The 12,500-nt window shown below is 36.3% G+C and overlaps 1 protein-coding gene across 43 annotated transcripts in view; it reads left to right on the top strand.

The window, feature by feature from the left end:
* The window catches only part of LOC106878922 (uncharacterized), a 483,138-nt gene that overhangs the window by 363,138 nt on the left and 107,500 nt on the right, over window positions 1-12,500 (top strand). For 20 of the 43 annotated variants that reach the window (XM_089340198.1, XM_014928282.3, XM_014928275.3 and 17 more), the window contains one exon: window positions 6,420-6,458. The exons of 19 other annotated variants lie outside the window; for them this stretch is intronic. In XM_089340198.1, the coding sequence (XP_089196324.1) occupies window positions 6,420-6,458 (39 nt within the window). Of the gene's footprint in view, window positions 1-6,419; window positions 6,459-9,782; window positions 9,948-12,500 lie in introns of those variants that run through there. 4 more of the 43 variants (XM_052976129.2, XM_052976127.2, XM_052976123.2 and 1 more) reach the window with 2 other exon arrangements.

Genomic DNA, 12,500 nt, shown 5'->3' with positions numbered 1-12,500 from the left:
AAACCACTACCACCACCACATCTACTACTACTACTACTACTATTACTCACTATACAACTACTACTATTCTGCTAAACTACCATAATCATCAACACACAACTAGTCCTGCTAAAAGAATGGACGCTAAATATGCTAGAAATAACAGCCAAATCCTCCTTCGCTTCACACCCTACTGCTTTAAAAAGGAAAATACACAATGGATAGTGAGAAATAAAAGGTAGGGTGGTCATGATTGGAATCTTGTTCAATCAGGGATGATTAGGGACTGAACAACAACAACAACAACACAACTTCTACTATCATCATCACCACTACAACCACATCAACATACCACTCTACTATCATCACATCACCACTACCTCCAACACAATCCCACAGCAATGACCAAAGCTGGTACAATACACCACTGCATTACTATCACCCCAACATTGCTATTACCATTCTCTTCATATTTTACTCTTTCCCCCTCTACACACACACACACACCCTATTATTTCTCCCTTTTCTTTTTCATACAACTCCCTTTTTTTTCTCCATATTGTCTTTCTCTCAAGTATTCCAAATTCCTTACTTTCAATCCTCTTTCTCTAATACATATATAAAAAAAAACCAGATCCTACCATGGGAGTTGAACCATGCACCATTTGCTTGCCATTAGACTGTGCTACCAATTGCATCAAGTGGCTTCTGATTAAACATAGACTCTTTCCTTTTTCCCTCCAGCCATCTCTCCATCCATATTGTCTCTCCCTCTCTTCATCTCCCTCTTTATACTCTCTCTCTCTCTCTCTCTCTCTCTCTCTCTCTCTCTCTCTCTCCCTCTCTCTCTCTCTCTCTCTCTCTCTCTCTCTCTTAACAAAGTGACAGACAGAAGCAAAGAAAGCTGCATCTTCCTGTCATCTCATCCTCCATTTCAATTTCTCCCTCACTTTGGCTCTTTATAACAGTTTCACTGCTACACATTATCATCAACACCCTTCCTTACATTGCCAAATCACTTCTACCACCAGTAACTCACTACATCAATAATACGCCATTCTGTTACTGTCACTACACATTAACCCACAACTACCACCACATATACTACCATATATCATCAACATGAGAGCCTCTATGTGGATCTAGAAGAGTGCTAGAAGAAACTGCCAATTTTCCCTCAAATCACAACTTTTGCCAAAGATTCGCATATTCTATTGCATAATGCACAGTTGTGCTGACTGGTAGAGGGAACAGGTGCCACAGTAGTAAGTCCTTTGATGTGCCTTTTCAATCCTTCTACTGAAAGGCACACCTTTCCACATGTTGCACATGTTCTGTTGTGAACAATATCCGTATCAACAATTTACAAGGGGTTGATTCCTGTGAGTTCTCTGGTGGTCGACCAGGCCTGCAGGACCCCAGTATTTCCTCCCACAAACCACACACATAAAAAACAACACTCCCTCATTTTCCACAGGTTCATTCTTTCTTACCCTTCTCTTCATCTCCTCATGCTTCATTCTCCTTTTTCAAACATTGAACAACTAGTGTGTGTGTGTGTGTGTGTGTGTTTGTGTATCTGTGTGTCTGTATATCTGTGTGTGCGCATAAGAGTGTGTGTGTGTGTGTGTGTGTGTGTGTGTGTTTGTGTATTTGTGTGTCTGTATATCTGTGTGTGCGCATAAGAGTGTGTCTGTGTGTTTGTGTTTGTGCATAAGAGTGTGTGTGTGTGTGTGTGTGTGTGTGTGTGCGTGTGTGTGTGTGTGTGTGTTTGTGCATATTTCTAAATGTTCTAAACAAAATTATCAATACTTATGTATGTAGAATGTGTTGAAAGTAATCTAATATAAATGTAGAAATACAATCATAATATTTTTATGCCATGGATTTCTGGCAATGTCTTACAATCATCATGCTAGGACAAGAAATAGCGATTATATGTTATGTGTTCAGTTTTAACTTTTCCATGTCACCAACTTCCTGGACATATAATTTCATGCTGAAATTTTACCTCTGAACATTTTTTGTGAAATCTTTCTTATAATAAATCTCAAAAGAATAAATATGAAATTGTTGTATTCAGCTGTTCTATACATGTATTGTTATTTATATATATATAAATATGTCTCTTTTGGGAGTAAGTGCTTAATACAAATATTTCTAAATTTATCTCTCAACATATATTAATTTGTAGCAATACAATAATCAATAGTCTATGTAAAGTATGTGAAAATATAATCCATTATACATGTAAGAAGACACACATAAAATACATGGCAAAATCCAAATCCTAAAATAAATACTAATTCTGTACGTTCTTCCCATGAGGATGACATAACCAGTGACTCTATACGCACTACAACACTGCTGTCTTGCAAGACAGATGGAAAATTAGGTAAATTGTGTTGGAGATTTTCATGCTGGACAGAGGTCAAAGGCTTTGCTGGTTTTCAGACAGCAGCATTGTTTTGTTTGCAATCTTCAATTGTAAAAGACTACTGATGCATGATGTAGAAAGAGTAAATCTTTTACAGATCTAACCTTTGAGAAAAAGTCATGGTGGTCACTAAGAATGGAGCAAGACTAGTGATGAAATTAGTTGGATGTTATTTACAACTGATTTTGACATCTTTGAGAAGTTGACAGTTATGGAGTTAAGTCACTCAATAGTTGGCGTGGTCAGAATGGTGAGGAATGGAATACCTTTACATGGAAGCAGATCCTCAAAGAGTAATAAATGTTGATATGGTAATGGTTATTTCTGTAGTTCTTGTTAGTGAGGCTAAATAGTTGTTTATATGAGGATAGCTGTTGTATTCATCCCAACACATTCATCCCACCAAACAACTCCACACTTGTCCACTTACAGAAACAATTCATCGTGTACAGTGCTGCCTCTACTGACCACAAATACAAATACTCACCCCTTCCTGACACCTACAACCACCATTTCACACGGCTCCACTCTGTTGTTTATTTATGGCTGCCGACAGAGGGGGATTATAAAGCAATTGCTGCTTCAAATCAGTGCCTGCAATACAACTTTTATTATTCTTGCAGATCTTCCAATGAAAATAAGAATTAAATTTTTGAGTGAGGGAGCTGTTGTTGTTTTTATTGTTTTTCTTATCTGTATTTTTATCGTTCATTTTTGTTGCTGACTTTAAATCAATCAGTTTAAGAACAGCAATAATTTAGGTCTCCAGCACTGGCACAAGACCATCATCATAATTATCATTATTATTATAATGATTAAGGTGGTAAGCTGGCTGAATTGTTAGTGTTGGAAAATGTTTTGGCATTTCTTTTGCCTCTCTTTATATTCTGAGTTCAAATCCCACCGACGTCACCTTTGCCTCTCATCATTTTAGAGTTGATAAAATAAAGAACCCCTCAAGTACTGCTGTTGATCGTATCAACTAACACCCTGCCTTCAAAACTGCTGATTTTGTACCAGAATTAGAAAGCATCATTATTATTTATGATTCATTACATTGGCCCAAGGCAACAAATTTGGGAGTAGAGATCATTTCATTACATGATGGAATTTGGACTCTGAAATACGGAAGATCAAAACTAGTTTCAGACATTTAGTCTATCATATAATAATTATAATAATAGAAACAATTTTTTATTAGCCACAAGAATTCAAAGTAATACAGAAAAAATGTAAAGAGACGTTATACAATAGATGTGTAAATAAGCTTAAAAATTTATTAAAAAAAATTATTACCTAGAATAATTGAAAGATTACAGAAAATACACAATTAAAAATAAAAGATAAAACATGAAAAACATTGCATTTCACTGCCAGCCAATTACTGTTCATAATGAGACTTGGTGCACCCAAAAGGACTTCTTCATAACTTTTGCTTGTACATGACAAAAAAAAAAAAAAAAAAATCCATCTTCCAGATATTCCTGATTTAGCTCATGTTTTATTTTTACCAAAATTCTATCATTCCCACCCTAATTTGATTTTGGCAATTTATACATTGGAATCATATCCATGGTATTACATATGCATAATTTATTCATGAGGTACTGTTCAACTTTCAAACAAAAGTAAATTTGATATCATTTTTGTCGTTAACGTTATTCTCTTCTTGCCTTTTACATGCCTTTATCTCAGGCCTACCTTTCTTTCTCTGCCGATCTCCCACCTTTTTTCCCCCAGAAATCCCTACTCTTTCCACATTCCATCATGTCCCCATTGTCACAAAATAAGGAAATGGTACAAGGGTTTTGAAAGAGGAGGGCTCAGGCTCATCAGGTTCTGGGTTTGAGGCTTTTCCACTCTTAATTAACAGAGCTGGAATTGATGTTGTATATGTATTGCTATTTTCAACTAAAATGGCAATATATACATACACATATACTTATACTACACAAATAGACATTGCAGTGGCAATACACACACACTCACACACTCACACAAATGAAAACACACAACTGAATGTACAAAAAGGAGATACTTAACACTTTAGAGAACAATAAATAGATAAAAGTATCATAAACACTCAAATCGATAGTTTAGAAAATAGCAATAGTAGTAAAAATGACAACAGCAATGACCCCGCCCCGCTTACATACAATCAAATTTGTTTATTTATATAAACCTTCCCTTAACACAAAATGGACAAACAGAATTTTCAACCCTGTCACTGTTACAAGAAAAAAAATGTAGTTGAGAGAATTTGTAAAACGGCATCTCTTTGTTACAAGAAATAATCTAGGAAAGTGCAAAGATAAAAATTATATATCTCTGCTTCTAAGAGAATGGAAGTGAACTAAATTAGCCCTCATGCCAAGTAATATAACAAGCTCTTTAGGACATCAGTCCCACTGTGCATTTGTGCCCAAGAACGTGGGCCAAAGAATTGCAAGAGTAATAATAAGACAACCTGGATATGATCTGTGACTAATTGTCATTTTGTATCACAGTAGGGGTGAGTAGGCAAAGGTGGGGAGAAGGAAATGTGACATGTAATCAGGAGACATCAAAATGGATTTACCAAAAAGTCACAGAGCCACACTGGAACTGTACCCAGTAGAAAGCACTGGGACATCGATGTAAAGAGAGGGGCAGAGTTGTCTGCAACCTGAAACTATCTGCAGCAGGTAGAACTCATAAAACCGGTTAAGTCCAGTGCAACTTTCAGCTTAAAATGATAAGCCCTTTGGTTGATGATGGTTTGAGAAACGAATATGCAGGGCAGGCAGCACAATTGCATTCAAATTCAGAGACTTTCCTGAACAAAGTGCTGTTGAAATGGAGATTATATTGTTTCAGTTTGGCTTCAATCCTGGATACAGCACAAACAAACAGATATTCACTCTGCAGGAGAAAATTTGGTTCTATGGTCTGGACTCCCATCTCATAGACCTTAAAACGCTCCTTATGCTATCAACTCTTTTGCTCCACATAGCTCGTTTACAGATTCCATTCATTTTTTTTATTCCTTATCCAGGTTATATACTTTCAGATATTCTTCTCTGAAATATTGAGGATGTTTTATTCCTCATCAAAATTTTCTCCCTCTGCTTCTCATCTCTCGGTCTTGTCTCCTCTGTCGCCATATGGGTGTGTGTATATTTGTGTGTGTGTGTGTGTGTGTATTTGCGTGTGTGTAGCTCGATTCCGCAAGCATGCAGAACATGTCAAGGGAGATAACTCCCAAAAAAACGTAGTGCATGCAAACAGGTGACAAGGGAAGTAACTTCCAAAAGGCAGACTGACAGAGATATTCCACCTCCAACCAAAAATGCACAAGAATATAATTTCTTTCAGAACAAAATATATGCAACTTCACGGACAGGGCTAACAACGCAATATGAGTCGATCGTTTTTTGTATTCAAAACTAGCAGCTGATGTTCTTACATCCAGGAACTTTGATATATTTTTGAACCAATAATGATATTATTTCTTTATCCCAGTGTATAAGGGTGGTCTTTGGTACAGACTTAACAACCCAGCATCACAATGCATACATATATATACATATCTATACATATGTATATACACACATATACATATATAATGATATGCTTGTTATATATGAGTGTATGTATGTATGTATGTATGTATGTATGCATATTTGTGTATACATGTGTTATATGTATATACATTTATATTTATGTATATACGTGTGTGTGTATATATATATATATATATATATATATATATATATGTATATATATATGCACACAAATTTAAATGTATAAGTATCTGTATATTTATCTGTGTGTGTGTATATATATATAATTGTGTGTGTGTGTGTGTATATACGTTTATATGTGTGCATGTAATGATATATGTATGTATGCATGTACTCTTATACAGAGACATGCAGATATACATCTCCGTTTTTTCTTCTTCTAGTTCTGATGATGTGTTCCTCTAAATGTTTTTGTTCTTTTTTTCTTCTTCCTCTTCTAGACTGAAGAAAACCTTACCAGTACAGAAACCTCACCTACTGTATGTTTTATCTTATTTTTGGAACGACACTACTACCACTATCACCTCTACCACCTCTACTAATATTAGCACTATCACCCTGACATTATTACTGCTACTGTTACCACAATTACTAACACTACAACTGCTACCACTCCTACTACCGCCATCACTATGACCACCATTTTACCACCACTTTAAACACTCCTACGATTATCAGCACCATCTTACTCCACTAACATTTGAACCATCACCATAGCTTACAATAACCATTAGTAACCTCCACTATTAATAACATTACAAGTGCTGCCATCTCTGCCATCACAAGCACAGCTGCTATCTTCTCAACTAATCTTCCTCTCTGGCTATCACTACCAACATTTCTATTTCGATCAGAATACCTTCCCCCTCCCCCCACTACTGCTATGCCAGTGTCATCCCCACTTCCTTCTTCTGTTTCAAATATTCACCCGACTTCTCTTGATATTAGCCATCCACTTTGTCTAATAAACTGAGGTACAGCCAATGAGGAAACTATTTAAAAATCACTTAATCTGTTAGAAATAGCAACCAAATCTTCCTCAATTCAACATCATTGCCGACTTAAATGAAGGACAGATTCAGTATGGTCTTAGATACAAAATGATCTTTGAAGAGTTTTTCGTCACAGCTGGAATGATCATCAGTCTGCATGGTCATCAGTCTGCATGATCATCAGTCTGCATGATCATCAGTCTGCATGATCATCAGTCTGCATGATCATCAGTCTGCATGGTCATCAGTCTGCATGGTCATCAGTCTGCATGGTCATCAGTCTGCATGGTCATCAGTCTGCATGATCATCAGTCTGCATGGTCATCAGTCTGCATGGTCATCAGTCTGCATGGTCATCAGTCTGCATGGTCATCAGTCTGCATGGTCATCAGTCTGCATGGTCATCAGTCTGCATGGTCATCAGTCTGCATGGTCAGAGTTGATCTGCCTCTAAACAATAGCATCTAAAATTCAGTCAGTTCTTTCCTTGGTCTCATTATTTGGTTCAAAGGCAACCATAGGATCTCGTCTTACTTCCCTACTTTTTAGTTAGGGAGGGAAGTAAGGAGAGAGTCAAGTAAATAAGATATCAAAAGAATTACTTTGTTGAAATATACTTCTGTGTTTCTAGACAGAACACATTACTTTACAGCACCTCAGTTCACCTAGGTACCACCAGGTAATCTGAAAAGAGCAATAAACTGGCATCCTATCCAGGAAGAGTTTTGATTCTCATCTACTAAACATTTCATTTTTTTTTGTTTCTTTAATCAGAAGTGAAGCTGTAGTGTTCATAACTTTGCATTATCCTCCACCAAGGTCAGGAATCAATAAACTGATGTCAGTTCAGGTTGAAATAATTTCAATCAGTTGTGGCTGGGATGGAGCTCTTCCAGCAGAGTAGTTCTAGGAAGGGGTGAGTGTTTAGTGCAGAGTTTAGGGAAATGAGACAGAATGTGTGTGTGTGTGTGTGTGACAAGAAGGCAAGAAACAAGTGTGTCTGATGAGGCAGAGAAGAGAGAGGAACAGAGGACAATGTAGTAAGTGGTTGAAACTACAATTTAAAAGGTGTATCATCATTTAGGACCCTCTAATGGTATAGAAAGTGATTCCATTACTCGTAGCCAACTTCTTTCACATTTCTTCTTCATAATTACCTGGTCTACTGGGAATAGCTGAAAGATTCCATCACAGCCCACAAACCATGCTCATACAAGAAGGGCAGTGGATAATGCTGTCATATAAACACAAGAAGAAAAAATTTTCATGACTGCAAAGTTGTAAGTGTGCTGTATGGTTGACCTAAGGCTAAAGCGGAACTATTTCCATCGCTGCATATTTTACACACAGCCCCCTAAAATACTCTCTACCTCACCTCAAAACTAACTCCCAGACTTATCCAACCAGCTTCACAAAACACAACCAATGCCACTTTAATATCACACATTTATTTTTTATTTTTGTTATTGTTTTTTGTTTTGTTTTTCCTTTGTTTATATTATTTCATGCAGGTTTTTTTAGTTTGTTTTTCTCTTGATTTAAATTCTTGTAAACATGTGTGCACACCAAAGTGTGTGTGTGTGTGTGTGTGTGTGTGTGTGTGTGTGTGTGCACGTGTGCATACACACATATGTATACGAATGAATGGACAAACAAAAGAAACATTTGGTAGGAGTTGCATATATGTTTTATTAACAGTTTGACTCGCATCTGTTTGACTTAAAGTTCCGAGAGCACAAAAAATGAATCCATTTCATTGGAAATTAGAAGAAAGTAATGGATTTGAGACAAATTCAAGATAGCTACTAAATGTTGGACCTCTATCAGTCAGCTCAGATCAAGTAGTTTTGATGATATGAAAGTGATGTGACATCCTTTCTTTATTCTTAAAGTCCATATGCTCTGACAGGATGTTAGCTGGGAGATTTTTTGTATTTATGTCTGTGACTAGATTTCTAATTACAGCTGGATAATGGGTGGAATTTCAGTAGATGTAAACAGTTTCCTTGTTGGGTTTTCTGTAAGGGCAATATTTGTCTTCAAGTTTAGGGTTACATCCAGGAAGTTGACTTCATCATATTGGTGGGAAATGTTATAGATAGGTTGAATTCTTTGAAAATCTTTATCAAATTCTTCTTGAACTTGTCCATGGCATGGCCATTTCTTTGACTTGAACTGGCCTGATCATCATTTATAGAAAGAGCACAGCTTTATGGGGGAGGGAGGTGCATTTCTTTAGAATATCCAGGATAAACAATCCAACAAGGCCAGTAATCTCAGCCCCATCGTAGCTTCCCATAGACATATTGAATTAAGGGTTTGCCTTCCTCTTTACCCAGTAGGAATCCTCATGGACCAAGAAGCCATCTTAAATTTGTCTCCAATCCATTACTCTTCCTTCAGTTTCTGACAAGATGGGCACATCCCAGACGCCTAAAACAGATTTAAGTCATATCAATCTCAGTCAAACAGTTAATATATACACAGGGTGTCCCAAACGTCACTGATGAGTTTCAATTTTTGATAACTTCCTTAACTTTACAGATAAATGCATGAAATTTTGATCCAATATAAAGGGCATAATGGAAATTAATATGCACGAGTCAAATTTTGCAACACCACCATATCACATATGTAAAATGACCTTGCTTAAATGGCAGCCATTTTCAGCTTCACACACCTTGCACAATAACACCTTCAAGAGTTTCAGACCCCACTTCTCTCCTTTCTCTATTATTGTTCTCCTTCGGTTGCACCAGGGTCTCTGGTTTGTTGATGTAAACCCTCTCTTTCAGGTATTCCTACAAGAAAAAAATCTGGGCTGGTCAAGTCTGGAGAACATGAAGACCAGCTGACATTGCCCGTAGTGAAAACTGCATTGTTTCTCTTGCGGTATGAGCTGTTGGAACCATGTGTGAGGTCTACTTTGAATGGCATTGTAAAGGTCTACTTTGAATGACCTTGCAAAGTGTAAAGGTACATATATATATGTAAATTCATATATATCGGTGTGAATAAATATATCTATAAAACATTTTCACACACATGCATACATTTTAAGTAATGTAAACTATTACAAAGTAGTTGGTAATAGGAAAAGGATTCTACAAAAACAGGTCTAAACAGAAGCAGAGTTTCTTATGGCCCTTTTGATCTTGTCAGTGGCAACCTTTCTAGTGCAACAAAGATGTCCAATTTACTCTGCTAGGATAGATGACAAAGTACTGTAAGTGGTGGGAGCATTGTGAAATCCATCCTACCCATACAAGTATTGAAAATCAGGCATAAAATATGATGATGATGATGATGCACTTCCACATGCATGCTTATTGACATGCAGTCTTTGTTTCATGTACTCATATATATACAGACATAAATCAAAAAAGCCTTGTATACTCCAGCATGTGCATGTATTCCCTCATCTGTGTACATATATTCATAGTAAAGTATTTCATTCTCTCATATCCACACAAACACACACAAATGTAGTTTTTTTATTCTCAGGTGAAAAATATAATTGTTAATTTTTTTCTGCACATAAGTCCTAAAGTAGGCTTCTGTGTCAGTATAAAAGTGTGTAATTCATACAAATCGTGTTTACATATGTAAACAAACTTTATAACCATATATGTGTGTGTATAGGTCAATAAAAATATGTATAAATCACTCTGTGTGTGTGTGTGTGCATGCATGCGTGCACACACACACACACACACATATATATATATATATATTATTACCTGTTAGATATTCCATCTTTATACAGCAATTGTTCGTTTCAGCATGACACAGCTTTTCTGGAGATGTCGTGTGTAATCAATTATCTCATTATCCAATATAAATGGTGAATAATTGGCTTTATTTCACACTGAATAGCCTCCTCATGGTGAAACAAGCAGTTGCAATATCTTGTCTGAATAACCAGCCATTAATGAAGATATATATTTAGAAAAATAAAATAATGATACTCAGTATATTAATGTTGAGTTCTCATTTGCTTTATATTTGTTTAATTCCTTTTGCATACATATGCATGTGTATGTATGTCTGTGTGTGTGTGTGTGTGTGTGTGTACTTATTCAAAACAGTGTTCTAGTCAATGCCTGACAAATTCCATCATCTTCTCCAGCAGCAGCATCCTCTAGTCACAGAGCAATCACTACTTTTTTTCTGCAGCTGCTATCTCTGATGAGCACAGTTATTATAAAAACATTCAGTTACCTAATATCTGGTGCAAAACCGATTGGTAAGATTGACTGGAATGCATTTGTAATAACATATATTTTGGTTAATAAATAAATATACATGTAACTCCCGAAATTGCTGGCCTTGTGCCAAAATTTGAAACCACTATTATTATTAGTAGTATTCATATACTATTAAGAACATTTTGTTTCTGTATGTGTTTGTGTGTATGTATATCTATGTATAAAAATATTTCTATTTATCTATATCTAAAGGTATACATACATATATATATATATATATATATATATATATATATATATATATATATATATATATAAAAAATTAGAATTAATCAAAGGACATACTGTGTTTCCAGAATCTTAGTTTTACTGCTTTGAGTTGCTCTTTTCGAGAACTGCATATAATCAGTCATCCTGTCCTTTACTAATCTCCTCTATAAGGACCAAGGCTCTGATCCCAGCTTTCACCATTCCATCCCATGTCTTCTAAAGTCTTCTTATCTACATTAAGTGACTGGCACATTTCTACTTTGTTCTTCTTGCACACTTGCATTGCATAGCCAATGAAGCATGCTGGTTTCATTTCTTTTTAGTTTTCTCAAGTCTTTTTTTGCATTCAAAGTCCATACCTCACTGCTATACAGCATTACTGTTCTAAAACTTGCATCAGAACAATCTGCTTTTCAATCTGGAGCAAAAAAGACTTTTGTCATCGGCAGCATGATAACTCCCTGAACTTTGTCCAACTTGTTCTTACCATGAGTTCTATACTTTCAGAGCAACCACACTACTCTGTTAATTTCACTTACCAGATAACAAAAAGCTTCTGGTGAGACATCCTCTCAGCCCTTTGTCATCTTGAGTCTCAGTATCCCCTTGTCAGTCCACTTAACCTCATGTCTTCTTGGGTCTCCTTCTTCTAGAGGTTCCTTTCAATTCAAGCACCTAGCACTTCTGTATACACATTATAAAGCCGTACCATCCTCCATACACACAATGCTGTACCAGTGCAGTCTTCTCTTTTTCCAATTACAGCTTACTCCCTTAATATCCAGTGAGTACCAGTGAGGAGAAATGAACTCACAACATCTGGTACAACAGTAGGCTTATACTCTTCTTAATCTCAGCCAGGTGTAGACAAAGGTAGAAACTAATAGAGATGGGAAGTTAATCTCTTGCCTGAAGGCTGCACTTGAGTTCAATCCCTCAACACGTCTCTGATTAACAGTTGTCTGCTTCTTTGGTTGATATCTTTAGGGGCCAAGCATGAACTTTTCTTTATATGTTGCATGATTGATTAGGAATTCTTCTGTTTCATTGT

Source organism: Octopus bimaculoides, chromosome 23 (assembly GCF_046866305.1).
Source record: "Octopus bimaculoides isolate indiv1 chromosome 23, ASM4686630v1, whole genome shotgun sequence".
Lineage (NCBI taxonomy): Eukaryota > Metazoa > Mollusca > Cephalopoda > Octopoda > Octopodidae > Octopus > Octopus bimaculoides.
Note: the sequence above shows the minus strand (reverse complement) of the source record. Positions and strands in the feature narration are given on the sequence as shown.